Below are 24887 nucleotides of genomic sequence, written 5' to 3'. Positions count from 1 at the left end.
AGGGATTACAAACCGCGTTTATGTGATCTCATCATTTAACCCTTGGGAGCCCTGGTCGTCAGCATCATAGACAGTCCCTCGGAATCGAGGAAGACTTGCTTCCACTCTTAAAATGAGTCCTTAGGTGGCTGAGCAGTCCAATACGTGTGCCACAGTCCCTGTCACTAGGACAGATAGTTGTTGAGGGTAAGGGACGGTGGGACAGGTTTGCCGCACGCTCTTTCCGCTGCCTGCGCTTGATTTCTGCGTGCTCTTGGCGATGAGGCTCGAGGTACTCGGCACCCTCTGGTGAATCTGCACTGCATCCCTTCCAAGGCCATAGTATCCTTTCTCCGGTGTGGTGCCCAGATCTGTACACAATACTCAGAGATGGCAGAACCAGGGCTTTGTATAGCTGTAGCAAAACTTCCTCCATTTTATATTCCAGCCCTTTAGCTTTTTTGATTATTTTTTGTACATGACTACTATATTTCAGTGATCTCTTCTGCATTGGGATCTTTTACATCCGCCTGAGAGAACAGACGGGGCCTTGGTTTATCGTCTCATTCGAAAGTGGGCACCTCTGACAGTGCAGCGCTCCCTCAGCACTGCACTGGGGTGTCAGCCTAGATTTTTGTGTCAAGTCAAGAGAGTGCGACTTGAACCTACAACCTTCCGACTCCGAGGCGAGAGTGCTACCCACTGAGCCACGGCTGATACCTATGCAGGTTTATTTCTGTGAATTTCTAAAGAGCTGGATTTGTGAATCGGTGTGTGTTTGCCAGTTGTTGCGAAATGCGAAGGTTAAATCATTTTAATAAAGAGAAATCTTACTGTTGAAAGCTGTTGGGTACTGCTCTGTGTTTGATATAAAGTGCCCAGTTTTGATGAAAACGTGATGTGATAGAAGTCTCGTGATGTGGGGTATTTGGAGGAATTATGTAAGCACTGAGTATGTGTTTTTATTGTCACTGGCTGTGAGTAAAGTAAAGCTGGATTTTGTTTGATTTGGTTCAGATACTTTATCCTCATTATATCCTTGAGTGTTCAGTGTTAAATATTCTCGTTATGTCATACTGTTGTGATGGGACAGTCTGTATCCATGTTGTGAAGGATTCCCGCAGCACGGTTGTTGGCTTGAGCTGCAGTCGTCTGGTTCCTGTGGGTCTGGGCGTCTGGTTCCTGTGGGTCTGGGCGTCTGGTTCCTGTGGGTCTGGGCGTCTGGTTCCTGTGGGTCTGGGCGTCTGGTTCCTGTGGGTCTGGGCGTCTGGTTCCTGTGGGTCTGGGCGTCTGGTTCCTGTGGGTCTGGGCGTCTGGTTCCTGTGGGTCTGGGCGTCTGGTTCCTGTGGGTCTGGGCGTCTGGTTCCTGTGGGTCTGGGCGTCTGGTTCCTGTGGGTCTGGGCGTCTGGTTCCTGTGGGTCTGGGCGTCTGGTTCCTGTGGGTCTGGGCGTCTGGTTCCTGTGGGTCTGGGCGTCTGGTTCCTGTGGGTCTGGGCGTCTGGTTCCTGTGGGTCTGGGCGTCTGGTTCCTGTGGGTCTGGGCGTCTGGTTCCTGTGGGTCTGGGCGTCTGGTTCCTGTGGGTCTGGGCGTCTGGTTCCTGTGGGTCTGGGCGTCTGGTTCCTGTGGGTCTGGGCGTCTGGTTCCTGTGGGTCTGGGCGTCTGGTTCCTGTGGGTCTGGGCGTCTGGTTCCTGTGGGTCTGGGCGTCTGGTCCCTGTGGGTCTGGGCGTCTGGTCCCTGTGGGTCTGGGCGTCTGGTCCCTGTGGGTCTGGGCGTCTGGTCCCTGTGGGTCTGGGCGTCTGGTCCCTGGGGGTCTGGGCGTCTGGTCCCTGGGGGTCTGGGCGTGTGGTCCCTGGGGGTCTGGGCGTCTGGTCCCTGGGGGTCTGGGCGTCTGGTCCCTGGGGGTCTGGGCGTCTGGTCCCTGGGGGTCTGGGCGTCTGGTCCCTGGGGGTCTGGGCGTCTGGTCCCTGGGGGTCTGGGCGTCTGGTTCCTGGGCGTCTGGTTCCTGGGGGCCTGGGCGTCTGGTTCCTGGGGGTCTGGGCGTCTGGTTCCTGGGCGTCTGGTTCCTGGGCGTCTGGTTCCTGGGGGCCTGGGCGTCTGGTTCCTGGGGGCCTGGGGGCCTGGGCGTCTGGTTCCTGGGGGCCTGGGGACCTGGGCGTCTGGTTCCTGGGGGCCTGGGCGTCTGGTTCCTGTGGGCCTGAGCGTCTGGTTCCTGTGGGCCTGGGCGTCTGGTTCCTGTGGGCCTGGGCGTCTGGTTCCTGTGGGCCTGAGCGTCTGGTTCCTGTGGGCCTGGGCGTCTGGTTCTTGTGGGCCTGGGCGTCTGGTTCCTGTGGGCCTGGGCGTCTGGTTCCTGTGGGCCTGGGCGTCTGGTTCCTGGGGGCCTGGGCGTCTGGTTCCTGGGCGTCTGGTGCCTGGGGGCCTGGGGGCGTCTGGTGCATGGGGGCCTGGGGGCCTGGTTGCTGGGCGTCTGGTTCCTGGGGGCCTGGGCGTCTGGTGCCTGGGGGCCTGGTTCCTGGGCGTCTGGTTCCTGGGGGTCTGGGCGCCTGGTTCCTGGGGGGGTCTGGGCGTCTGGCGTCTGGGCGTCTGGTGCCTGAGGCTTGGGCGTCTGGTGTTGGGGCCATATCTTTTTTTCTCTTCTACTCAGTGCTGCGATCCCTTTGGTCAAAGTCACCGGCAACATCCTGTGTAACTGCCACTCGCCTGCTCGCTCGCCTTTACACCTCACTCTACCTCTCTCTGCGGAACATTCCCTTTTCCTTCAGTACACCTCTTCCTGTCATCACCTCGACGCTTGGATTCCTCAAATGCTGTCCTGGACGGCCTTGCGACCCCCTCTTCCCCCCCCCCCACACCACAAACCTCCCGAGTTCCGTAGTCTGCGGCCCGTGCTCAGCCCGCCTCTCCATTACCCCTGTCAAACGGCACTGGCTCTCTTTGCCCCAGCAAATCGGCTAGATGATTGTCATCCTTCTCAACTCCTGCCTTGCTGTTCTGCACCTGACGTATTGTAGCCAGCCTCCTGTCCCAGGTTAGGGCCTTCTTATCTCGCTCTGTTTGCTGCCCGCTCTCCAGTCCACCATCAGATGCGCATATTTAGCCAATTTGTCCCTGCCTCCTCGGTCATCCCCGAAAACACTTTGCCTTTTCCATCGGAACATTAGAAATAGGAGGAGGCCATTCAGCCCCTCGGGCTGTTCTGCCATTGTTAGATCATGGCTGATCTGCATCTCAATTCCATCTACCCAACGTTGCTCCAGATCCCTGAATACCCGTTCCCAACAACAATCTATCGATCTCAGTCTTGAAATTAACCCCCTTGAACTCAGAATTAACCCCCAACCTTTTGGGAGAGAGACTTCCAAATTTCCTTTGTGTGGAAAAAGTGTATTCTGATTTTGCTCCTGCAAGGCGATTTTAAGACTATGCCTCCTCATTCTTGATTCCCCCACCAGAGGAAATAGTTTCTCAGTACCTCTCCTATTGAATCTTTTTAACATTGTAAACACCTCAAATCATATCACCCCTCAATCTCCTATATGCAAGAGAGTTACAATCCATATTCCCACCCTTTCTGTCATCAAAAACCTCCGAAAACAAGCCCTTATTTCGTCTGTGCTTTAGCCAACTCTCCCTTCCTCAGTTTCCCACCCACCCCCTCCAAATTCTTCCTTTAACTGCTCGAGCTCCCTGCCCTTGTACTTGGAGTTTTTACAGACGCTTAAATTTCCAAGGATAAGACCCCTTAGCCGAAAAGTTGGTCCCTCGAAACAAAAACCCTCTGTACAGATTTAACAGTCACTGCACCAGTTTTCCTGCAACTTTAGCAGTCTGGTCATGGCGAAAGAAAGCGATGGTAATTTTGCAATAAAAGCAGAGAATGCTGGCAAGCACTCAACAAGTGAGGCAGCATCTGTGAAGAGAAACGGGTTTAAGGTTTCAGGTCGATGGCCTTGCATCAGAACTGTAAGATGGTCAAGATAAACCGCTTTGAAGCAAATAGAAAGCCGGGGAAAAGGAGGGGCAGGAAATTAAGAAAAGGGAGAGGTTTGTGGCGAGCAGGAGTGATTAAATGACCAAAGGGATGATGGTGCAAGGCCGAAGAAGTTCATTTCAAAGCTTTTGGTATAATTATTTGAAAGTAGTGGGGCTGGTGAGTTTTTTCTGTTTGCTAGCCCGAGGAGGTTTAATTTCTAGCCCTGTAACTCGCTAATGGCCCGATGCCACCATCACATCTTGGTCACCCTGCCAGGTATTGTGAGCCATGGATGGAGGGTCTCTGAGCCGGCTTTAGTAGGGTGGAGGACCAAATTGTGATTTTCCGTTTCTAACTGAATCGGCGCCTGTTCCTCCCTCAAACGGTTCCTGCTCCATTTTCTGATTGTGGCCTGCCATTTCAGTGAGGTAGCAGCGATTGTAATCTCAACAGCAATTGTACTTTACAAATTGTACGTTGCCACTATTCAGGGGAGCATCATCGCGGTATGCAATCCTAATATTGACAGGACGTTTCTTGTCCGGGTGCAAGGAGAAATCTTGGAGCTAACACTGCGGATTGTGGACCATGCAATTTGGATTAATTCCGAAGTGTAGTTTGCGCATGAACAACCCACATCCAGATATCTTTGATGTTTACCATGTGTGATAAATTGCCTGTGAAGTAAAGGTCTTGGCTTACTCATATATGGAATCATAGAATCTTACGGCACAGAAGGAGGCCATTCGGCCCATCGTGTCTGTGCCGGTTCTTTGAAAAAGTGATCCAATTAGTCCCACTCCCCCCGCTCTTTCCCCATAGCCCTTTCAGGCAGCGCTTTCCCGATCATTATAACATTCCATAACAAGAACATTCTCCTCATCTCACCTCGGGTTCTTTTGTCAATTAATCTGTGTCCTCTGTTTACCGTCCCCTCTGCCACTGGAAACCGTTTCTCCTCATTTAATCTCTCCTAATTTTGAACACCTCTATTTAATCTCCCCTTAACCTTCTCTGCTCAAAGGAGAACAATCCCAATTTCTCCAGCCTCTCCACATAACTGAAGTCCCTCATCCCTGGGATCATTGTGGTAAATGGCTTCAGGACAGAAAGCAGAGAGTAGGGGTAAAGGGAGCTATTCACAGGGGCAGAAGGTGGGTAGTGGTGTTCCACAAGGATCAGTGCTGGGACTACTGCTGTTCACAATTTATATTAACCATTTAGACTTTGGAATCAAAAACATAATTTCTAAATTTGTGGATGACACCAAGTTGGTGGGTGTGGGGGATAGTCAATACTGAGGAGGACTGCAACAAATTACAGGGGGACATTAATAAACTTGCAGAATGGGCAGATAATTGGCCAATGAAGTTCGACACAGATAAATGTGAGGCATTACATTTTGTTAGGAAGAATAGGGAGGTCACTTATTACTTGGAGGGTGCGAGTCTGGGTGGGGTAGAGGAACAAAGGGATCTCGGATACAAATACACAAATCACTAAAAGTACTGACACAGGTTAGCAAGGCCATAAAAAGCAAACTAAGCACTAGAGTTTATTTCTAGAGGGATAGAATTGAAAAGTAGGGAAGTAATGCCAAACCTGTATTGAACCTTGGTTAGACCACACGGAGCACTGTGTACAGTTCTGATCGCCATATTATAAAATGGATATAGAGGCACTGGAGAGGGTGCAGAGAAGATTTACAAGGATGATACCAGAAATGCGAGGGTTTACATATCAGGAAAGGATGAACAGGCTGGGTCTCTTTTCTCTTGAAAAAAGAAGTCTGAGGGATGACCTAATAGAGGTCTTTAAAATGATGAAAGGTTTTGATAGAGTGGATACAGAGAGAGTGTTTCCACTTGTGGGGAAGAGCATAACTAGAGGCCATCACTATAAGATAGTCACCAAGAAATCCAATAGGGAATTCAGGAGAAACTTCTTTACCCAGAGAGTGGTGAGAATGTGGAATTCGCTGTCACAGGGAGTGGTTGAAGCGAATAGTATCGATGCATTTAAGGGGAGGCTAGACAAACATATGCGGGAGAAGGGAATAGAGGGTTATGCTGATAGATTTAGATGAGGAAAGACGGGAGGAGGCTCGAGTGGAGCATAAACGCTGGCATGGAGTGGTTGGGCCGAATGGCCTGTTTCTGTGCCGTATATCCTATGTAATCCTCTGCACCGTCTCCAAGGCTTTGACATCTGTCCTGAGGTGTGGTGCCCAGAATCGAACTCAATACTGTAGCTAAGGCCTATCTAGTGATTTATAAAGGTTTAGCATGACTTCCTTGCTTACTCTATTCTTTATAAAGACAAGAATCCCATGTCCTTTTTTAACAGCATATGGGAATGGAGTTATGGAATTAATAATTGATTGTGATTCAAACTAGAAACCATTGATTGTTTAAAAAAAACTATAGCCGTTGATCGTAATTAACAGAATGAATCATAATTTGAACAGAAGCAAAATGATGGAGACAAATTGCTAGAGCCCTACAGAATATTTTGGAAGGTGGCTCCGCGTGTGTGTGCGCGCAAGCGTGTGTGTGCATGTGTGCGTGTCGGCGTGTGTGTGTGTGTGTGTGTGTATATATATATATATATGTGTGTGTGTGGGTGTGTGTGTGTGTGTGTGTGTGTGTGTGTGTGTATATATATATATATATGTGTGTGTGTGGGTGTGTGTGTGTGTGTGTGTGTGTGTGTGTGTGTGCGTGTCGGCGTGTGTATGTGTGCGTGCGAGTACTGGTGTGATTGTGATGCTACTTTCTGTTATGGGCGATGTTAGTAAAACTGATAAGATCTGATTGCTTCTGTTGGACCATCTAGTCGGAAACAAGGTAGACTGGGTTTTTTCAGTCTAAAAGAGCTCTGTTTAATTTTTTTTTGCAGCTGATGAAACCAAACTGAAAATGATGCAAGAAGTCAGTGAAAACTTTGAAGTAAGTTTCCCGCATTGATCGGGTTCTGAGTGTGAATTTAAAAGCGTCCTATATGTGATCCTCGTGAATTTAGGATCTTGTCTAATGACATATTCTTTACAACAGCACCAACAAACACACTGCAAGATGGTTCTTAACTGTCATTGTGATTTGTATTTACATCACTAGTTTCAGTACAAAAGAACTTGCATTTTTTTAGCGCCTTTCATGACCTCCGGCCATCCCAAAGTGCTTCACAGCCAATTAAGTAATTTTTTTTTGAAGTGTGGTCACTGTTGTAATGTGGGAAATGCAGCAGCCAAATTGCGCACAGCAAGCTCCCACAACAGCAGTGAGATTTTTTTTTAAAGTGATGTTGGTTGAGGGATGAATATTGGATGAATTAGAACTCCCCCTGCTCTTCTTCCAGTCGTGGCTGCGGGATCGTTCACGTCCACCCCGAGAGCAGGCGGAGCCTCGGTTTAAACGTCTGAAAGACAACTCAATTTGTGGCTCACCCATCCACCTGGCTCCTCTTCAAGAGCGACCCTGGTCATTGAGCATTGTTCTGGCTGTTAGACCATTGAGGGGGCGGGGGTGGGGGTGGGGTGGGGTGAGGGTGGGGGAGGGGGAGGGGGAGGGGGAGAAGAATTTTCAGCCAAGCCCCATCCCATCAAGGCATTTATCCAAATGCACTTTTCAACAGCCACCAAACAATGAACAAGAAGGGGGACCCCGGGCAGATTTCCCCCACTCCCACAGCCCAGAGATGCCACGGCCGATTGTGGTGGTGTTCCGCTACCCCAAGTGAAACCAGCTAACTTCTCTCACGCTCGGATTTCAACTTGGGAACTTCCTAATCTGTTCCGTAGTCCACTAGGTGGAGCAGCAGTCAACTAGGGCGAGCTCCATTACAATGACATTGTTTAAAAGACCTGGGGGAAGTGAGGAATTAACAAGAGCATCTCATTGCTCCCGTGCAACAGGATTACATCGAATGTACAGCACAGAATCAGGCCATTCTGCCCAACGGGTCTATGCCGGCGTTTGTGCTCCACACGAGCCTCCTCCCATTGCTCTTCATCTGCATAACCTTCTATTGGTTTCTCCCTCGTGCCCTCATCCAGCCTCCCCTTAAATACATCGATACTATTCGCCTCAACCACTCCCTGTGGCAGCGAGTTCCACATTCTCACCACTCGCTGGGTAAAGAAGTTTCTCCTGAATTCCCGATTGGATTTATTAGTGCAGACGCCAATACGTGCAGACATTAACAAGAGTCAGCTGGAAATGTGGGTTTTATGAATTATATGCCTTGAGAATATAGTTCATGGTGGTTCTGGTTTCACGGGTGGTTGATATTTTCCTGCGCATTGTGATGTTTTGCATTCCGTGAGTGTGAAATTTAAACACTGGAGCTGCGAAGGTACTTCACCTGCGGAATAACGTTGTTTTGTTCATAGAGAAAGCAGGCCGGCACCGGTCCTTTTGTCCATCAAAGCTGGGCAAATTGAGAATTTGTTTTTATTTACCGGACCGATCGGTGGCAAGGTCGTCCGGAATCCGCAAACTGTTCCGGAATCTGGACCCACTGACCCTGCCGACTTCAGAGTCCCGCCGCTGCCTGACCTCGGGCCTCACCCCGCTCGCCGCTGCTGCCCTTACCTCGGGGCCTCCTTGCCGGCCTGCCCGAACAGCTCCTCGGCGATGGGGAGCTCTCCTTCCCCCCCCCCCTTCTGACGATCCAAAATCTGGAAATACCCGAACCTGGACTCGGGTGTTTTCGGATTCATGACTTTTGAAAGACGATCGAAAATCGGCAACAGCCTTGGTCCCAAGGGTTCCAGATTCTCGACGCTGCACTTTGAATAACTGTAATCCTAGATTTATTATTCTTGACTTTTTTCTTGATTATAAATCTGTAATATCCCTTGTTTCTAGAATGTCACCACATCACCACAGTACTCAACGTTCCTGGAACACATCATTCCTCGTTTTCTCACGTTCCTGCAAGATGGAGAAGTGCAGTTCCTTCAGGAAAAATCTGCCCAGGTGTGTGGGGAAGGTGCCTTGGAGAATTAGCCTCCCCTAGTGACTCGCGCTTAACAGGTTGAATTATCGGCTGTGCTTTGTATTTAGTCTAATTTATTATTATGGATATTCATCACAAGAAACAAACTTTCTTCATTAAGGCAATTGAGGCAGTAATTTATCTTTCCCTGCCCTATGTTCTTAGCCTTCTTGGCAAAACGGCCTTATTAATGCTATGTGTACAAGTAATGGGCTTAACTTGGATAAATGAATGTTTGCACAGTTCTCTTTAGTTTAAGCCACAAACTTCACACTATTAGTTTGTTTTGTAGGGCAATTAGCAGACTTTCCCAACCAGAAAGAACATCTATAGGTAGTTTTAATGGACTTCAGCTCACCAATTGGTAGGGCAGCAAATTTTCATTTTCTAAAATATGTTTTGACAGTAATTATCGGTACGTTTTATGAGCTTGATTAGAATTCAAGCATCAGTGTGCAGGATCTAACCGGTCTCTCTGATCTCGGACCCACTAACAGCTGCAGTGCAGGAGTGTACAAGTTGTATGCCAGATGATAAGATCAGGTTGGTGCAAGGACAAGACAGTTGCTTTGTGCTTTACTCTGGTAACTGAACACTCACTGTAGCCTCTGCAAAGTAGATGAATCCATTAACCGCAGATTCTCCTCACTCGCCTGCTGCCAGGAAACTTCCTGTGATGTTTTTCCCCTACTTTTAATAGCTTCAAAAGTTAAGCAGTTGGAGCTCCCAATTCAGTTAGCACACTCATTGTTTTACAAAGTTGTATCCCAGTGAAATGTTGCTTATGAACCTTGCAAAGTCCACGGTTAATGGTCACACAAACATTTTCTGCAATGAGGACACAGATTTAAGATAATTGGCAAAGATTTCAGAGGTGAGTTGAGAATTTTTTGAAGGTTGTGATCGGGAACGCGCTGCCTGAAAGGGCGGTTGAAGCAGATTCAATAGTAACTTTGAGAAAGGAATTGAATAAATACTTGGAAAAGAAAAAATGAAAGGGGCTATGGGGAAAGAGCAGGGGGAGTGGGACTAATTGGAGAGCTGTACCAAAGAGCAGGCACAGGCACAATGTGCCGAATGGCTGCCTCCTGTGCTGTATGATCCTAAGTTTTGACTGTCACCGTTGAGCTGCCATGGCTTGTCTTGTGCCTTTGGAATGTCACTGTGAATATCAGGCTGCTCCGATACCGCCTGCCGCATTAACATCCGGTGCGTTTCACTGCAATTGGACCTTTGTGCCGCTGCAGAATTTCAGTATTTCTCCATGTAATAACGCTCTATTTGTTTGCGTATGAAACGTAATCTTATGAATTCTTTGGTTACAAAACTATATTCCTATAATATTGACTTTAAGACCCAAATGTCTCTTGAATTCTGTGGTGTAGATTTTTTTCTTTTGTGAATTTCTGCTCGAGTGACTTTTCTGAAAGGTTACAGTCAAACAATTGTCACATCATTTGTGACAACCTTTAAAAAAAATCCAGTGCAGTGTTGCAAAATTTGTGATTTCTGTAAAGAGTGTTTGTGTGAAATAAAAGCAAAATGCTTTTTGTTTACTGCTGAACCTCCTTTTTTTATATCAATTGTATATTTCTAGCAAGTTCGCAAGCTGGTCCTTGAAATCATCCACAGAATTCCAACAAATGAGCATTTGCGTTCCCACACTAAAAATATTTTGTCTGTGATGTTTCGGTTTTTGGAGGTAAGTTTTCATTTTTTCTCTCATTTCCTTGTCTTAAATTTAACCTTGCGGCAGTAACTGAGAACCTGATATCTAATCTCGCCCATTAGTATCTCGTGTTTAGTCTTTTGATTTCGGGATTCTTTTAGAATCGTTGGCACTGAGGGAAATTGTTTTACCCGGACTCTTGCTTTTTAATTAATTTGGCTCAAATTGGAAGATTGCGTTCCTTTGTGCTGAATGTCTCTACTCGAGAGCAGAATCATCCCCTTTCTACCCTGTCAACTCCCCTTCGTTATTTAAAACACCTCAATTGGAGATGTAGGTCAGTGCATGTGAACTGGACCCACCCATGGCACTCGGTTCCTACTTCTTGTGTTCCGTGTTCAGCTCCATACCTGCAGTTTTGGTATACCACACACGCAAGACCAAACATGGGGATTTACCAACATCACCCGGGAAGGGTGGGGCGCCGCCCATCAAGGTGTATTTAAAAGTAATTTAAGCCAGTGAATAGCTCTGATAGAAAGGCAGTAGAGTGTTCCTGAAAGGAATCCTATCTCCAACTGAAGGGGTTGTCTTATGAAGAAAGGTTGGGCCTCTACTCACTGGAGTTTAGAAGAATAAGAGGTGATCTTATTGAAGCATACAAGATACTGAGGGGTCTCGACAAGGTAGATGCAGAGAGGATGTTTCCACTCGTGGGGGAATCTCGAGCTAGGGGGCATAGTCTCAGAATAAGGGGTCGCCCATTTAATACAGAGATGAGGAATTTCTTCTCTGAGGGTTGTAAATCTGTGGAATTCTCTGCCTCAGAGAGCTGTGGAGGCTGGATCATTGAATATATTTAAGGTGGAGATAGACAGATTTTTGAACGATAAGGGAGTTGAGAGTTATGGGGAGTGGACGGGGAAGTGGAGTTGAGGCCAAGATCAGATCAGCCATGATAGTATTGAATGGTGGAGCAGGCTCGAGGGGCCGAATGGCCAATTCCTGCTCCAACTTATGTTGTCAGATTAGGGTGTCTCTTGGACACAGATCTCGGGTTACTAAAGCCTCCAGTTGAAAAGTGTCCCGTATCTGATAGGCCGTATTTATTTCATTCTAATTGTTTATTTATAGAGTAAAAATGTAGAAGGTGAGAAATAAGGTTTTGAAACTATTAAAATCACTGTTAATGGGTAAATGCTTAAAGTGACGCTGCCCTTCCACCATTATCCTGCTTTAGGTGGAGAATGAAGAGAATGTACTTATTTGTCTCCGGATCATCATTGAATTACACAAGCAATTCAGACCACCAATCACACAGGAAGTAAGTACGCTTGCTTGAAAAACCAGGCATTTAAAAAAGTATAGCAAGCAATTAGTTTGTGTGCTTTATTGCACTGAACTGTCTCTAAGTTCAAATGAGAATCTCTAGATAATTGTTAAAATGATTCACTTGGAAAAAAAAAATTCTAAATGACTTTTAGAAGCTGGTGTGTTAAGTTTGGATTATGTAATGGTCCGAATGAATGCAGATTGTAAAATGGACATGATTTTGCTAATACAGCGTCTGTTTTGCCTACAGATTCACCACTTCCTTGATTTTGTGAAGCAGATTTATAATGACCTACCGAAAGTTGTGGTACGTATTGTGCCGGTGATCACTTTTGCGGATCTCTGGACACTGTTCGTAAAAATAATTTCTGTCCCGTTCCTCCTTGTCCTAGACACGATACTTTGAGAAGCCCCAAGCGATCGCTGATAACACTGTCCCTTCCCCAGAGATGGTGGGCATGATCACTCAGGTCGCGGTGAAGACCAACCCCGAGAGAGAGGACAGTGAATCGAGAACAGTAAGTTGACCTGTCAAATTATCCATGCCTTTGTTACCTCCAGACTCGACTACTCCAACGCTGGCCTCTCACATCCTACCCTCCGTAAACTTCAGGTCATCCAAAACTCGGCTGCCCCATGTCCTAACTCGCACCAAGTCTCACTCACCCATCACGCCCCCCTGTGCTCGCTACCTACATTGGCTCCTGGTTAAGCAATGCCTCGATTTTAAAAATTCTCATCCTTGTTTTCAAATCCTTCCATGGCCTCGCCCCTCTCTATCTCTGTAATCTGCTTAAGCCCCACAACTCCCCCCCCCCCCCCCCGAGATATCTGCGCTCAAATTCTGCCCTCTTGAGCATCCCTGATTATGATCGCTCCACCATTGGTGGCCGTGCCTTCAGCTGCCTGGGCCCTAAGCTCTGGAACTTCCTCTCTTTCCGCCTTTAAGACATTCCTTAAAACCTACCTTTTTGACCAAGCTTTTTGGTCATCTGCCGTAATTTCTTCTTGTGGGGCTCGGTGTCAAATTTATTTGTTTTGTCTTATAACCCTCCTGTGAAGCGCCTGGGGATATTTTACTGCGTTAAAGACGCTATATAAATACAAGTTGTTCCCCTTTCACCTTTGGCAACGAGGTTTGCATCTAACACAGGCTGATGGGCTTGAAGTCTCCCCTTCAAGTCTCTTGTGCTGTCTGTAAGTGCCCTGTGCGAAATGAGCTATTGTAGAAACCATTAACCTTTAAGCGTGCAGCGCTCTGCAGCTCCCATGCAGCCGGCTCACCAGTTGATCAACGGGGAAAACCGCGCAAGCCCGATATTGAGTGGGCCGCGCGCTCAAAAATAAAATTAAAGGTAGCGTGTTTTTAAAACAAAAAAAAGTATAGGTGAATCTGCATTATTGGTCATCTTGATCACGATACACTTTATAAATCTATATACCAATACTTTATAATGTGAATTTGAAATGAATTTTAAAAATCTTATTTCCCTAATATGTCAAAATGAAGGGCAACTACAATTTTTTTTTTTAAAAGGCTGATTAATTTAAATAGCCATTGATGTCGTTCCCAAAACAGCCCTTGTGAAAATGCTTGTTAATTGATTATTTCATCATTGTAATTGCCTATATTTATACAGTGTGACGATTTGTACTGCACTTTTTTAGACAGACATGCCCCACCCCCTGTCAAGCACCACCTTCGCCCCCTCACCGGGCCCTGAATCACTCCCTTCACGTGGTGCTGAGCAGCAGGACCTGAGGTTCCGAATCTTTTCGCCCTCTCAGGCCCCCTACACTCTTTTCTCGCCCCCCACCCCCCACCCCCCACCCCGGCTCTCTCGCTCTCTCCTCCTTCCCCCCCCCCCCCCGACTCGCTCGCTCTCTTCGCCCCCCCCCCCCCTCGCTCGCTCTCTTCGCCCGCCCCCCCCCCGACTCGCTCGCTCTCTTCGCCCCCCCCCCCCCTCGCTCGCTCTCTTCGCCCCCCCCCCCCTCGCTCGCTCTCTTCGCCCGCCCCCCCCCGACTCGCTCGCTCTCTTCGCCCCCCCCCCTCGCTCGCTCTCTTCGCCCGCCCCCCCCCGACTCGCTCGCTCTCTTCGCCCCCCCCCCTCGCTCGCTCTCTTCGCCCTCCCCCCGACTCGCTCGCTCTCTTCGCCCTCCCCCCGACTCGCTCGCTCTCTTCGCCCCCCCCCCCGACTCGCTCGCTCTCTTCGCCCCCCCCGACTCGCTCGCTCTCTTCACCCTCCTCCCGACTCGCTCGCTCTCTTCGCCCTCCCCCCGACTCGCTCGCTCTCTTCGCCCTCCCCCCGACTCGCTCGCTCTCTTCGCCCCCCCCCCGACTCGCTCGCTCTCTTCGCCCCCCCCCGACTCGCTCGCTCTCTTCGCCCCCCCGACTCGCTCGCTCTCTTCGCCCGCCCCCCCCGACTCGCTCGCTCTCTTCGCCCCCCCCCCCGACTCGCTCGCTCTCTTCGCCCCCCCCCCCGACTCGCTCGCTCTCTTCGCCCCCCCCCCGACTCGCTCGCTCTCTTCGCCCGCCCCCCCCGACTCGCTCACTCTCTTCGCCCGCCCCCCGACTCACTCACTCTCTTCGCCCGCCCCCCCCGACTCGCTCGCTCTCTTCGCCCCCCCCCCCGACTCGCTCGCTCTCTTCGCCCTCCCCCCCCCGACTCGCTCGCTCTCTTCGCCCGCCCCCCCCGACTCACTCACTCTCTTCGCCCCCCCCCCCCCGACTCGCTCGCTCTCTTCGCCCGCCCCCCCCGACTCGCTCGCTCTCTTCGCCCGCCCCCCCCGACTCACTCACTCTCTTCGCCCGCCCCCCCCGACTCGCTCGCTCTCTTCGCCCTCCCCCCCCCGACTCGCTCGCTCTCTTCGCCCTCCCCCCCCCGACTCGCTCGCTCTCTTCGCCCGCCCCCCCCGACTCACTCACTCTCTTCGCGCCCCCCCCCCCGACTCGCTCGCTCTCTTCGCCCGCCCCCCCCGACTCACTCACTCTCTTCGCCCGCCCCCCCCGACTCACTCGCTCTCTTCGCCCCCCCCCGACTCGCTCGCTCTCTTTGCCCGCCCCCCCCGACTCACTCACTCTCTTTGCCCGCCCCCCCCGACTCGCTCGCTCTCTTCGCCCGCCCCCCCGACTCGCTCGCTCTCTTCGCCCCCCCCCCGACTCGCTCGCTCTCTTCGCCCGCCCCCCCCGACTCACTCACTCTCTTTGCCCGCCCCCCCCGACTCGCTCGATCTCTTCGCCCCCCCCCGACTCGCTCGCTCTCTTCGCCCTCCCCCCCCCCGACTCGCTCGCTCTCTTTGCCCGCCCCCCCCGACTCGCTCGCTCTCTTCGCCCCCCCCGACTCGCTCGCTCTCTTCGCCCGCCCCCCCCGACTCGCTCGCTCTCTTCGCCCGCCCCCCCCGACTCGCTCGCTCTCTTCGCCCTCCCCCCCCCGACTCGCTCGCTCTCTTCGCCCTCCCCCCCCCGACTCGCTCGCTCTCTTCGCCCGCCCCCCCCGACTCACTCACTCTCTTCGCCCCCCCCCCCCGACTCGCTCGCTCTCTTCGCCCGCCCCCCCCGACTCACTCACTCTCTTCGCCCGCCCCCCCCGACTCACTCGCTCTCTTCGCCCCCCCCCGACTCGCTCGCTCTCTTCGCCCGCCCCCCCCGACTCACTCACTCTCTTTGCCCGCCCCCCCCGACTCGCTCGCTCTCTTCGCCCGCCCCCCCGACTCGCTCGCTCTCTTCGCCCCCCCCCCGACTCGCTCGCTCTCTTCGCCCGCCCCCCCCGACTCACTCACTCTCTTTGCCCGCCCCCCCCGACTCGCTCGATCTCTTCGCCCCCCCCCGACTCGCTCGCTCTCTTCGCCCTCCCCCCCCCCGACTCGCTCGCTCTCTTTGCCCGCCCCCCCCGACTCGCTCGCTCTCTTCGCCCCCCCCGACTCGCTCGCTCTCTTCGCCCGCCCCCCCCGACTCGCTCGCTCTCTTCGCCCGCCCCCCCCGACTCGCTCGCTCTCTTCGCCCCCCCCGACTCGCTCGCTCTCTTCGCCCTCCCCCCCCGACTCGCTCGCTCTCTTCGCCCCCCCCCCGACTCGCTCGCTCTCTTCGCCCCCCCCGACTCGCTCGCTCTCTTCGCCCTCCCCCCGACTCGCTCGCTCTCTTCCCCCCCCCCCCGAATCGCTCGCTCTCTTCGCCCCCCCCCCGACTCGCTCGCTCTCTTCGCCCCCCCCCCCCGACTCGCTCGCTCTCTTCGCCCCCCCCCCCCCGACTCGCTCGCTCTCTTCGCCCCCCCCCGACTCGCTCGCTCTCTTCGCCCGCCCCCCCCGACTCGCTCGCTCTCTTCGCCCCCCCCCGACTCGCTCGCTCTCTTCGCCCCCCCCCCGACTCGCTCGCTCTCTTCGCCCCCCCCCCGACTCGCTCGCTCTCTTCGCCCCCCCCCCCCGACTCGCTCGCTCTCTTCGCCCCCCCCCGACTCGCTCGCTCTCTTCGCCCCCCCCCCGACTCGCTCGCTCTCTTCGCCCCCCCCCCCCCGACTCGCTCGCTCTCTTCGCCCGCCCCCCCCGACTCACTCACTCTCTTCGCCCGCCCCCCCCGACTCACTCACTCTCTTCGCCCGCCCCCCCCGACTCACTCACTCTCTTTGCCCGCCCCCCCCCGACTCGCTCGCTCTCTTCGCCCGCCCCCCCGACTCGCTCGCTCTCTTCGCCCTCCCCCCCCGACTCGCTCGCTCTCTTTGCCCGCCCCCCCCGACTCACTCACTCTCTTTGCCCGCCCCCCCCGACTCGCTCGCTCTCTTCGCCCCCCCCCCCCCGACTCGCTCGCTCTCTTCGCCCCCCCCCCCCCCCGACTCGCTCGCTCGCTCTCTTCGCCGCCCCCCCTGACTCACTCGCTCTCTTTGCCCGCCCCCCCCGACTCGCTCGCTCTCTTCGCCCGCCCCCCCCCCCGACTCACTCACTCTCTTCGCCCACCCCCCCCGACTCGCTCGCTCTCTTCGCCCACCCCCCCCGACTCGCTCGCTCGCTCTCTTCGCCGCCCCCCCTGACTCACTCGCTCTCTTTGCCCGCCCCCCCCCCTCCCGGACTGGGTTGAGGCACTTTGACTGGCCCTTGCTGTCTTCTGGGGAGCTCTGTCCTCTGTCACTTCAAGAAGTCAAAGTGGATCGAGATACAATTTGTAAAGTCAGTGAGACCTTGTGATGGGCGGTTCCAGTTACACTTCCCTGTGAAACTTCAGGGTGTTGCTTATCCTCCAAGGGGACCAATCATAGACAAAGGGTGGAGCATGGTGGCCATTTTTGCATTACAAATAAGCACGTCCATATTTATGACTGACATTGTGTTTGTATAAAATACTTATGTCTTTCAGCATACCATCATTCCCAGAGGCTCCCTCTCACTGAAGGTGTTGGCCGAGCTTCCGATCATTGTTGTTCTCATGTATCAGGTAGTGGCTACAGTTTTTCGTTATAGAGGGATTTTGATCATGATTGTTTAGGATATTCCACCGGTTCTGGCTATAGATTTATTCAACGCAGCACCCAGATAGCCTCCAGTTTTTTTTGTCACAATCCTTAGTGGTAATAGTTGTTGCTTTTCTATTCCTAAAATCTCAATCATAAACATTTACAGCATTGAAGGAGGCCATTTCGGCCCATCGTGTCCGCGCCTTCTGGCTCTCGGTCCGTAGCCCTGCAGGTTGCGGCACTTCAGGTGCACATCCAACTTCCTTTTAAATGTGGTGAGGGTTTCTGCCTCTACCACTCTTTCAGGCAGTGAGTTCCAGACACCCAGCACCCTCTGGGTGAAGGATGCCACATCCTCGCAAATCTCCTCTGTACTCTCTCTCGTGCAATCACATCTTTCATGTAACGTGACCAGAACTGCACACAGTACTCCAGCTTGTAGCCAAGTGTTTTATACAGTCCAAGCATAACATCCCTGCTCTTGTATTCTATTCTCCTGCAATATTTTCTCTTCCCCCTTTCCCTGGTCCTCTTCCAGCTGAGTGTTTGCAGACGTTTGCCAGTGTCCTGGCTTCTGCGAGGCCTGCATGGCTGGTCCACGCCCATCAGAATTCATCATTTCCCTTCTCCTTCCTTGTGGCTAAGCCGTTTAAGCGTGGGGTTAAATCTGCCACAAAGTGAATTCCAGAATTGGGGATAAACCCGGGAACGTCGGTGTTGTCAGTCTGACCCATGCTGCCCGCTCTTTTGTCTGGCTCCAGGAGAGTTTCCCCTGAGATTTATGAGGATGTTGCCTGGACTCGTTAATTTTAGCTGTGAGGAAAGATTGGATAGGCTGGGTTTGTTTTCTTTGGAACAGAGGAGCCTGAGGGGAGACCTTATTGAGGTGTATAAAATTGAGGGGGCTGGATAGAGTGGATAGGAAGGGCCTATTTCCTTTACAGAGGGGTCAACAACCAGGGGGCACAGAATTAGAGGAGATTTGAGGGGAACTATTTTCACCTAGAGGGTGGTGAGGGTCTGGAACTCACTGCCTGAAAGGGTGGTAGAGGCAGAAACCCTCACCACATTTAAAAAGTACTTGGATGTGCATTTCAAGTGCTGTAACCTGCAGGGCTTCGGACCAAGAGCTGGAAAATGGGATTAGGCTGGGTAGCTGTTTGTCAGCTAGCGCGAACACGATGGGCCGAAATGGCCTCCTTCACCGCTGTATATTTCTATGATGCTATAATCATCTCCCCACATTGATGTGCAGTACTGCGGCCCCAGGCCGTAACTGCTCGCCCCTCACTCTGTCGCACACAACTGGCTCAACAAAGTCGCATGAGAAGGGGCGAACTGAACGTAGAGGAAATCAGTGCCACCGTGAATGGTTCTCTAGCTCTGTATTGTTCCCCCCGCTTTTTCCCAAAGAATCCAGCGACTTTGAGGTGAGCCAGTCCACCATTGACCATGGAGTGGAGATGCTGCAGGTGGATGTCTTTCTTTCCAACACGCCCCACAATTGACACTAAGCCGAAAGATATTGTTTCTAAATAAAGTCATGGGGTGGTTGCAGAGGGGTAGAGGTGCATTGATTTTCAGGGCCATTAGCTTTCCCGACTGGATTGCCGCAGGTGACTGCTGCTCCCGGGAACACTGCCGCACTCCCTCTGAGAATCCACGATGCTGCAGGTCGGGGTAGGGGGGAGACGGAGGCAGGGCAGGGGGGGAACGGGGCGGGGGGGGGGGGGCAGGAGGCAGATGGGGAAGGGGAGCAGGGTGGGTGGGGCGGGGCAGAGGGATGGGGCCAGAAGCTGTCCGGCTGCTGCACTCCTGCGGAGAGAGCTGGCATTGTTGTCGGTTTTGCAAATTAACTATAATCCATCAGCGAGTTTTTGGGAGCAGTTACACCCCCCCCCCCCCAATGCCCCCTCCCGGCCACCCCCCCACCCTAAAAGCTGCACTGCGACCCTTTTGAAGTTGCGAATCAGGCTGGAAGTTGGATGCCTGTGAGGTGGTGTCTGATTTTGCCTGGGTTTCTCCTTTGGGTGGCAGGGCAAAGACTGAGTGCTTGGCGTGGATGGAATCGCATCTATGAAGCTGCTTTTCAATGGCACTGGAGACCCAAAGCATCGCTTCATGTGCCACCCTTAATGAGAGAAGACTCGTTTTAAAAAAAACAGTGGAATTTGTGCATGACATTATTTCTGCCAAACATTGGTGTGAGACTAAAGAAATATAATGCTCCTGTTTGATTGCAGCTGTACAAGCAGAGTATACACAATGTGGTATCTGAATTTGTGCCTTTGATTATGAGCACCATCATGCTGCAGGTTACACCTCAAGCAAGGTAAGCAGTATTCCTCTGGGTGGTGCTATAGACTGCGAGCAGCGATTGGCTTTGTTGTACACATTTTTATTTAGTTTCTGAGCTCAATATAATTTTGAAAAGTAGACCTGTAACAGAAACCCAGATAATAGTGAGGAATTGCCACGGACACAGAATGTAATCCACGTGGTGATTTGACTGACAGGAAATGTTGTCTTTTCATAAGAAAATCTTCAAACCATAAGAATATAGTACTGGAATAGCCCTTTGTGATTCAGTAAATAACCGTAAGTTCTATGACGGTCATAATCTTTATTTTGCTGGGATGAGAAGAGAGGATAACGATACCATTGTTGCCCCCAGCGGGCTCAATGTCTCTGCGGCCACGGAGTCCACCACCTGTGGACCAATGAGCGCAGCACTCGCTCCCCCAGGTTGGAAGGCTGGCGTAGTTCAGCTACCCCCCCCTCCAATTAGTCCGCTGCTGCTCCATCCTGTTGTGTGCCATCCTGGTCTGCAAAAGACAGGAATCTGTGTGAGTAAGAGTCCAGCTATGTATGTGGAAGATATGCCTGCCATGGTTAAATAGCTGTGAATGTAGGCAAGACGTGAAATGAGGCTGAGGCTGTGACTGTGAGTAGGCACAGATGGTTGGTGGTTGCCTGCTGGGTTAAGTGCTGGTTTGCAGAGTGTGCAGACAGAGGCTGGTATGTAAGAATTGTGCAAACGTACTCGCCTTGACCACCCGACTGAGGTCGTTGCATTTCATGTGACACTGTGTAGAGGTTCTCCCCACAACCGTACTGGTTGACACCTCCCCCCACCTCTGCCCACATGGCCCTAAAAACTTGCGGAGTCTGCCTTCTCCAGATGGAGGGAACACTATCTCCCTCCTTCCCTCGACTTCCCCCACCAATGTCTCCAACGCCAGGTGGCTGAACCGAGTGGCCCTTGCATAAGGTCTTGCAGCACCCATCGCACACTTTCCTTGCAACTTAGTCAACTGAAGAAATGATGAGAATGACCTGATGCTGCCTGAAACCACATCCCCTTTAAGAACTGGAATGAACAGCAGCCTCATTATCAGTGAGTGAAAGTCAGCTGACATTGGGTGCAGCCCCGGTAATAGCGCCCCCCCTGAGGACATTTGCGCCTCCGATACCACCTCGCTACATTTCAGAGGGAAAAGTGCCCAATTTCCCACAATTTTGCAGGCCATCTCGCTAAATGGTCAATCTATTAAAAACTTTGTGCCCCAAACACGGCGCGAATTTCGGTCCCTAGGTCTTTTTACTGAGCCACATCTGTAGTCCCTGAAGCAGTCCGAAGCGGTAGCAGTTTTGTGGCACACTTTGTGTACAGTGTGTAGTGTAGTTAGTAACACTGCACAAAAATTGCCACTTTTTGAGATTGGGTTTAAAAAGCACCCTTTTCTAAATCAGTTCTGGATGAATTGGTGTCCATCTTTTATTTAAAATGTAAATATTTATTGAATTTTGTGATTTACGTCAATGTATGTGCTTTGAATTGTAGGCAAAATAAACTTTACAACAAGGAGCTGTATGCCGACTTCATCGCTGCACAGATTAAAACATTGTCCTTTCTTGCTTATATCATAAGAATCTATCAGGTATGTTCCTGTTCAATAGAGTTATACTTTGAATTTCAAGATGCAGGAGAGATTGTGCATATAATTCTGTCTCCGTGTCTCTCTCTCTCTCCAGGAGCTGGTTGGGAAGTATTCCCACCAGATGGTGAAAGGAATGTTACAACTGCTGACCAACTGTCCGTCTGAGACTGCGCACCTTCGGAAGGAGCTGCTAATCGCAGCCAAGCACATTCTAACCACCGACCTCCGCAACCGTATGTAGCTTTGGGTTTTTGTGCTATGTGGACATGAAGGAGTAGAAATTGCCCCCCGCCCGAAACGGGGCGCAGCCTGCGTTTTTAAAAAAAAAAAAAAAAGTTTTTTCCCATGCGACGGAGATGCCGTCGATATTCGACACTGTGACGTTTTTTTTGGCTCGGGGCAGAAGTCATGGTGACTGAGGGGCGAAGGTGCCCTTGCAGCCGGTCCACCGTCCCGACCGTTCATCGGAGTGGTGCAACGTCACAGCGTTGCTCCCCTTCAATTTAAAAAAAAATATTAAATGATTGATGATATTGTACACCAAAAAAAAGTGCATGTTTTTTTTTTAAGGCCCATGTGACGTGTGTTAAGTGCGTCGTTTCGGGGCATTGTTTTTAAAAGTTTCAAAAATTGCACAATATTTATATTGTAAATGTGCCAAAGTTGAATGTTCAGTTAAAGGGGAGGGCCGCAGCGCACTCTGCAGCCACTTCAGTGGCGCCCACTGGGCCACCAGGGAGGGTTTTGGCCGGGCTAGCGGCCTGGCGCCCAAGAGAGGGTGCCAGGCTGCCTGTTGGTGGCCTGGGCGAACCCATGGGTATAATTGTCGGCCCGACCTGGCAGTCGGTCGACAAAACAAAATAACATGGCAGCCGCGGCAGTACGCCCTCCCCTTTAAGGGCAGCCGGGCCACCATGCCACAGAGAGTGACCGACACAAAAAGCTGTCGGGGGCACCGATCGGCGGCGAGGCCACTCCTGTGGGGCAATACTGGGAAAGGGGCAATTTACCGAGGGGGTCCCCGCCGGTCGGTGAGGGGACGATACGTGCACGCTGTGGCGGGAAAACGGGTGGAGCGGTCCTGGGCACCGCTCCAAAACGCACAAAGGGCAATTTACAAAATGGCGGCCCCTCCGTGGAGAGTTGCCGCCGCTTTCAGCTGGGCCAGAGCCCTTATCGGCAGCGGCAATTTCGGCCCCAAAGTCTTGCTAGAAAGTGCTAAGCTAATATTAAACTTGAGCCGCTCAAAAAATGGTGTAAATGCTGATTATTTTAGCAGTGAGGACGCAGACCTCTGTTTCAAGTTATTTTTCACTTCTCTCCCCACCCCATCGCTCCTATCACAATTATCTCTGAGTGGGCGAAAGACCTGCTTCTAGGCCTCAGTCACTGCTACTCTAAGCGGGCGGCGAGTGTGTGTACAGGAGCCCAGCTGATGACTCTCCTTCCGTTATTCTGCTTCCAACGCTGAAGTGCCCAGCCTCTACTCCATGCAGTGACACAACTAGACTTGTTCGAGTGCAGCTCTGTGACCCACTGCCCAGTGGTGCTGTACTGTATGTTGGTGCGAAAGTGTGAAAGATGGTGGCTGTAAACGGCAAACCGTGTGTATTTATGGCATCTGTTGGGTTTATTTATTTTCTTACAAGCAGTGAAGTGAACTTCCCAACTTCTAGATGACAGACCCAGTCTCTTAATCATCAGCCACCATGGTAATTGGTGTTTGCTTTGTGAAATTAGATATTTACTATGCTGGACAGTAGCAGCACTGTAAATATGTTCGCATAATCTAATTGTGTTAATGTTTCACAAGGGAAAAGTTGATGATGTTTAATTAGTTTTAGGTTTGCATTAATGAGACTTGCTGGCTCTCTGCATAATACCAATTATTTGTTTTACAGAATTCATTCCATGCATGGATAAGCTGTTTGATGAATCTGTGCTAATAGGCTCAGGGTACACAGCTCGGGAAACGCTGAGGTAGGCCATCAGTCTGTTGTACTGGAAATATGCTGGGCGTTTAATTAAATAGTGCCTGTGCATTAAAAGAAAATGCTCCAAGCGACTTGACTGCCAAAGGCCCTGTGCATTAAAAGTTACCATAACTGGGGGTTGCACTTTCCACTTTACTGCTGACATTTTGTATGTTTTCACTTTGCTGGCACTTGAATGTGGGCATGTTTGCATGTGTGTGTTTGGAATTTGATTATTGCGAGCACTTGCTGCAACAACATCACCACCTAATTGTGCCGTACGACCCGTTTGTGTAAACTTTCTGCCATTGTTTGAGTTTTTTAAATGTTCAGATAGAATAAGAGTTCAAGCTCTCATCCTGACATAGTTAGAAGATACTTAATGCAAAGGGGAAGAAATGAGGCATTTTATTTAAGTATCAGCACTTGTGAGGTAGTCCTGCTGATCCACAAAAGCAGTTTCTTGAGCATTCAGTAGACCTGCATTAGAAAGATAGACTTGCATTTATATAGCGCCTTTTATGACCACCGGATATTCCAAAGCATTTTACCGCCAATGTAAAATTTTGAAATGTAGTTACTGTTGTAGTGTAGGAAACGGCAGCCAATTTGTGCACAGCAAGCTCCAACACACAGGAATGTGATAAGTGTCCAGATAATCTGTTTTTGTTATGTTGATTGAGGGATAAACATTGAATAAAGAATCAGAGAATGGTTACAGCACAGAAGGAGGCCATTCAGCCCTTCGAGTCCATGCCGGCTCTCTGCAAGAGCACTTCAGCTAGACCCATACCCCCACCCTGAAAATATTTTTCCTTCAGGTACTTATCCAACTCCCTTTTGAAAGCCCCGATTGAGTCTGCCTCCACCACCCTTTCAGGCTGTGCATTCCAGATCCTAACCACTCGCTGCGGAAAAAAATGTTTTTCCTCATGTCGCCTTTGGTTCTTCTGCCAATCACCTTAAACCTGTGCCCTCTGGTTCTCGACCCTTCCGTTTCTCTTTAATACTCTGGGCCATGACAGCTCCTCTTCGAAATTGTGCCGTGTGATCTTTTACGTCCACCTGAGAGAGCAGACTGTAATATAAAGCTATCTCTTTTCTCCATCACAATCATGGATCAACGAAGGCTCTTGCGAGCCACAGTTGTTGATATTATTGGCTTTTTGTTAATTAAATGCGAATGTCATTGGGATGATGCGGTTAAAGATACTATAAACTGAAAAGGCAGGAATCATTTCTGCTCCCTATCACTGAGTGCTCCCACCCTAATGTATAGAATTGTACATTACATTACTACATTACATCAGTGACTACACCCCAAAAGTACTTGATTGGCTGGAAAGCACTTTGAGACGTCCGGTGGTCTTAAAGGCGCTATATAAATCCAAGTCTTTCTTGTATAACCACATATATATCATTATATATATCATCGCATAGAACATATCCTACAACACGGGGAGGCCATTCAGCGCTTTGTGCCCGTGGGCATAGATTTGATGCATATTACATATAAAGTATTGCTTTACATAAATTTTAATTAAAACTCTAAAACCAGTGCACTTTGGGCCGAATGACCTCCTC

The 24887-nt window shown here is 50.9% G+C and overlaps 1 protein-coding gene across 1 annotated transcript in view; it reads left to right on the top strand.

The window, feature by feature from the left end:
* Nucleotides 1–24887, top strand: part of trrap (transformation/transcription domain-associated protein) — a 236575-nt gene that overhangs the window by 3804 nt on the left and 207884 nt on the right. Inside the window, exons 2-12 of the mRNA XM_070901735.1 lie at nucleotides 6848–6897; nucleotides 8818–8928; nucleotides 10545–10649; nucleotides 11857–11940; nucleotides 12199–12255; nucleotides 12341–12466; nucleotides 17293–17370; nucleotides 19633–19721; nucleotides 21234–21330; nucleotides 21425–21563; nucleotides 23232–23310. Of these exons, the coding sequence (XP_070757836.1) occupies nucleotides 6848–6897; nucleotides 8818–8928; nucleotides 10545–10649; nucleotides 11857–11940; nucleotides 12199–12255; nucleotides 12341–12466; nucleotides 17293–17370; nucleotides 19633–19721; nucleotides 21234–21330; nucleotides 21425–21563; nucleotides 23232–23310 (1015 nt within the window). The remainder of the gene's footprint in view (nucleotides 1–6847; nucleotides 6898–8817; nucleotides 8929–10544; nucleotides 10650–11856; nucleotides 11941–12198; nucleotides 12256–12340; nucleotides 12467–17292; nucleotides 17371–19632; nucleotides 19722–21233; nucleotides 21331–21424; nucleotides 21564–23231; nucleotides 23311–24887) is intronic.

This window comes from Pristiophorus japonicus, chromosome 15 (assembly GCF_044704955.1).
Source record: "Pristiophorus japonicus isolate sPriJap1 chromosome 15, sPriJap1.hap1, whole genome shotgun sequence".
Lineage (NCBI taxonomy): Eukaryota > Metazoa > Chordata > Chondrichthyes > Pristiophoridae > Pristiophorus > Pristiophorus japonicus.
This window is presented reverse-complemented; position numbering and strand designations above follow the sequence as displayed.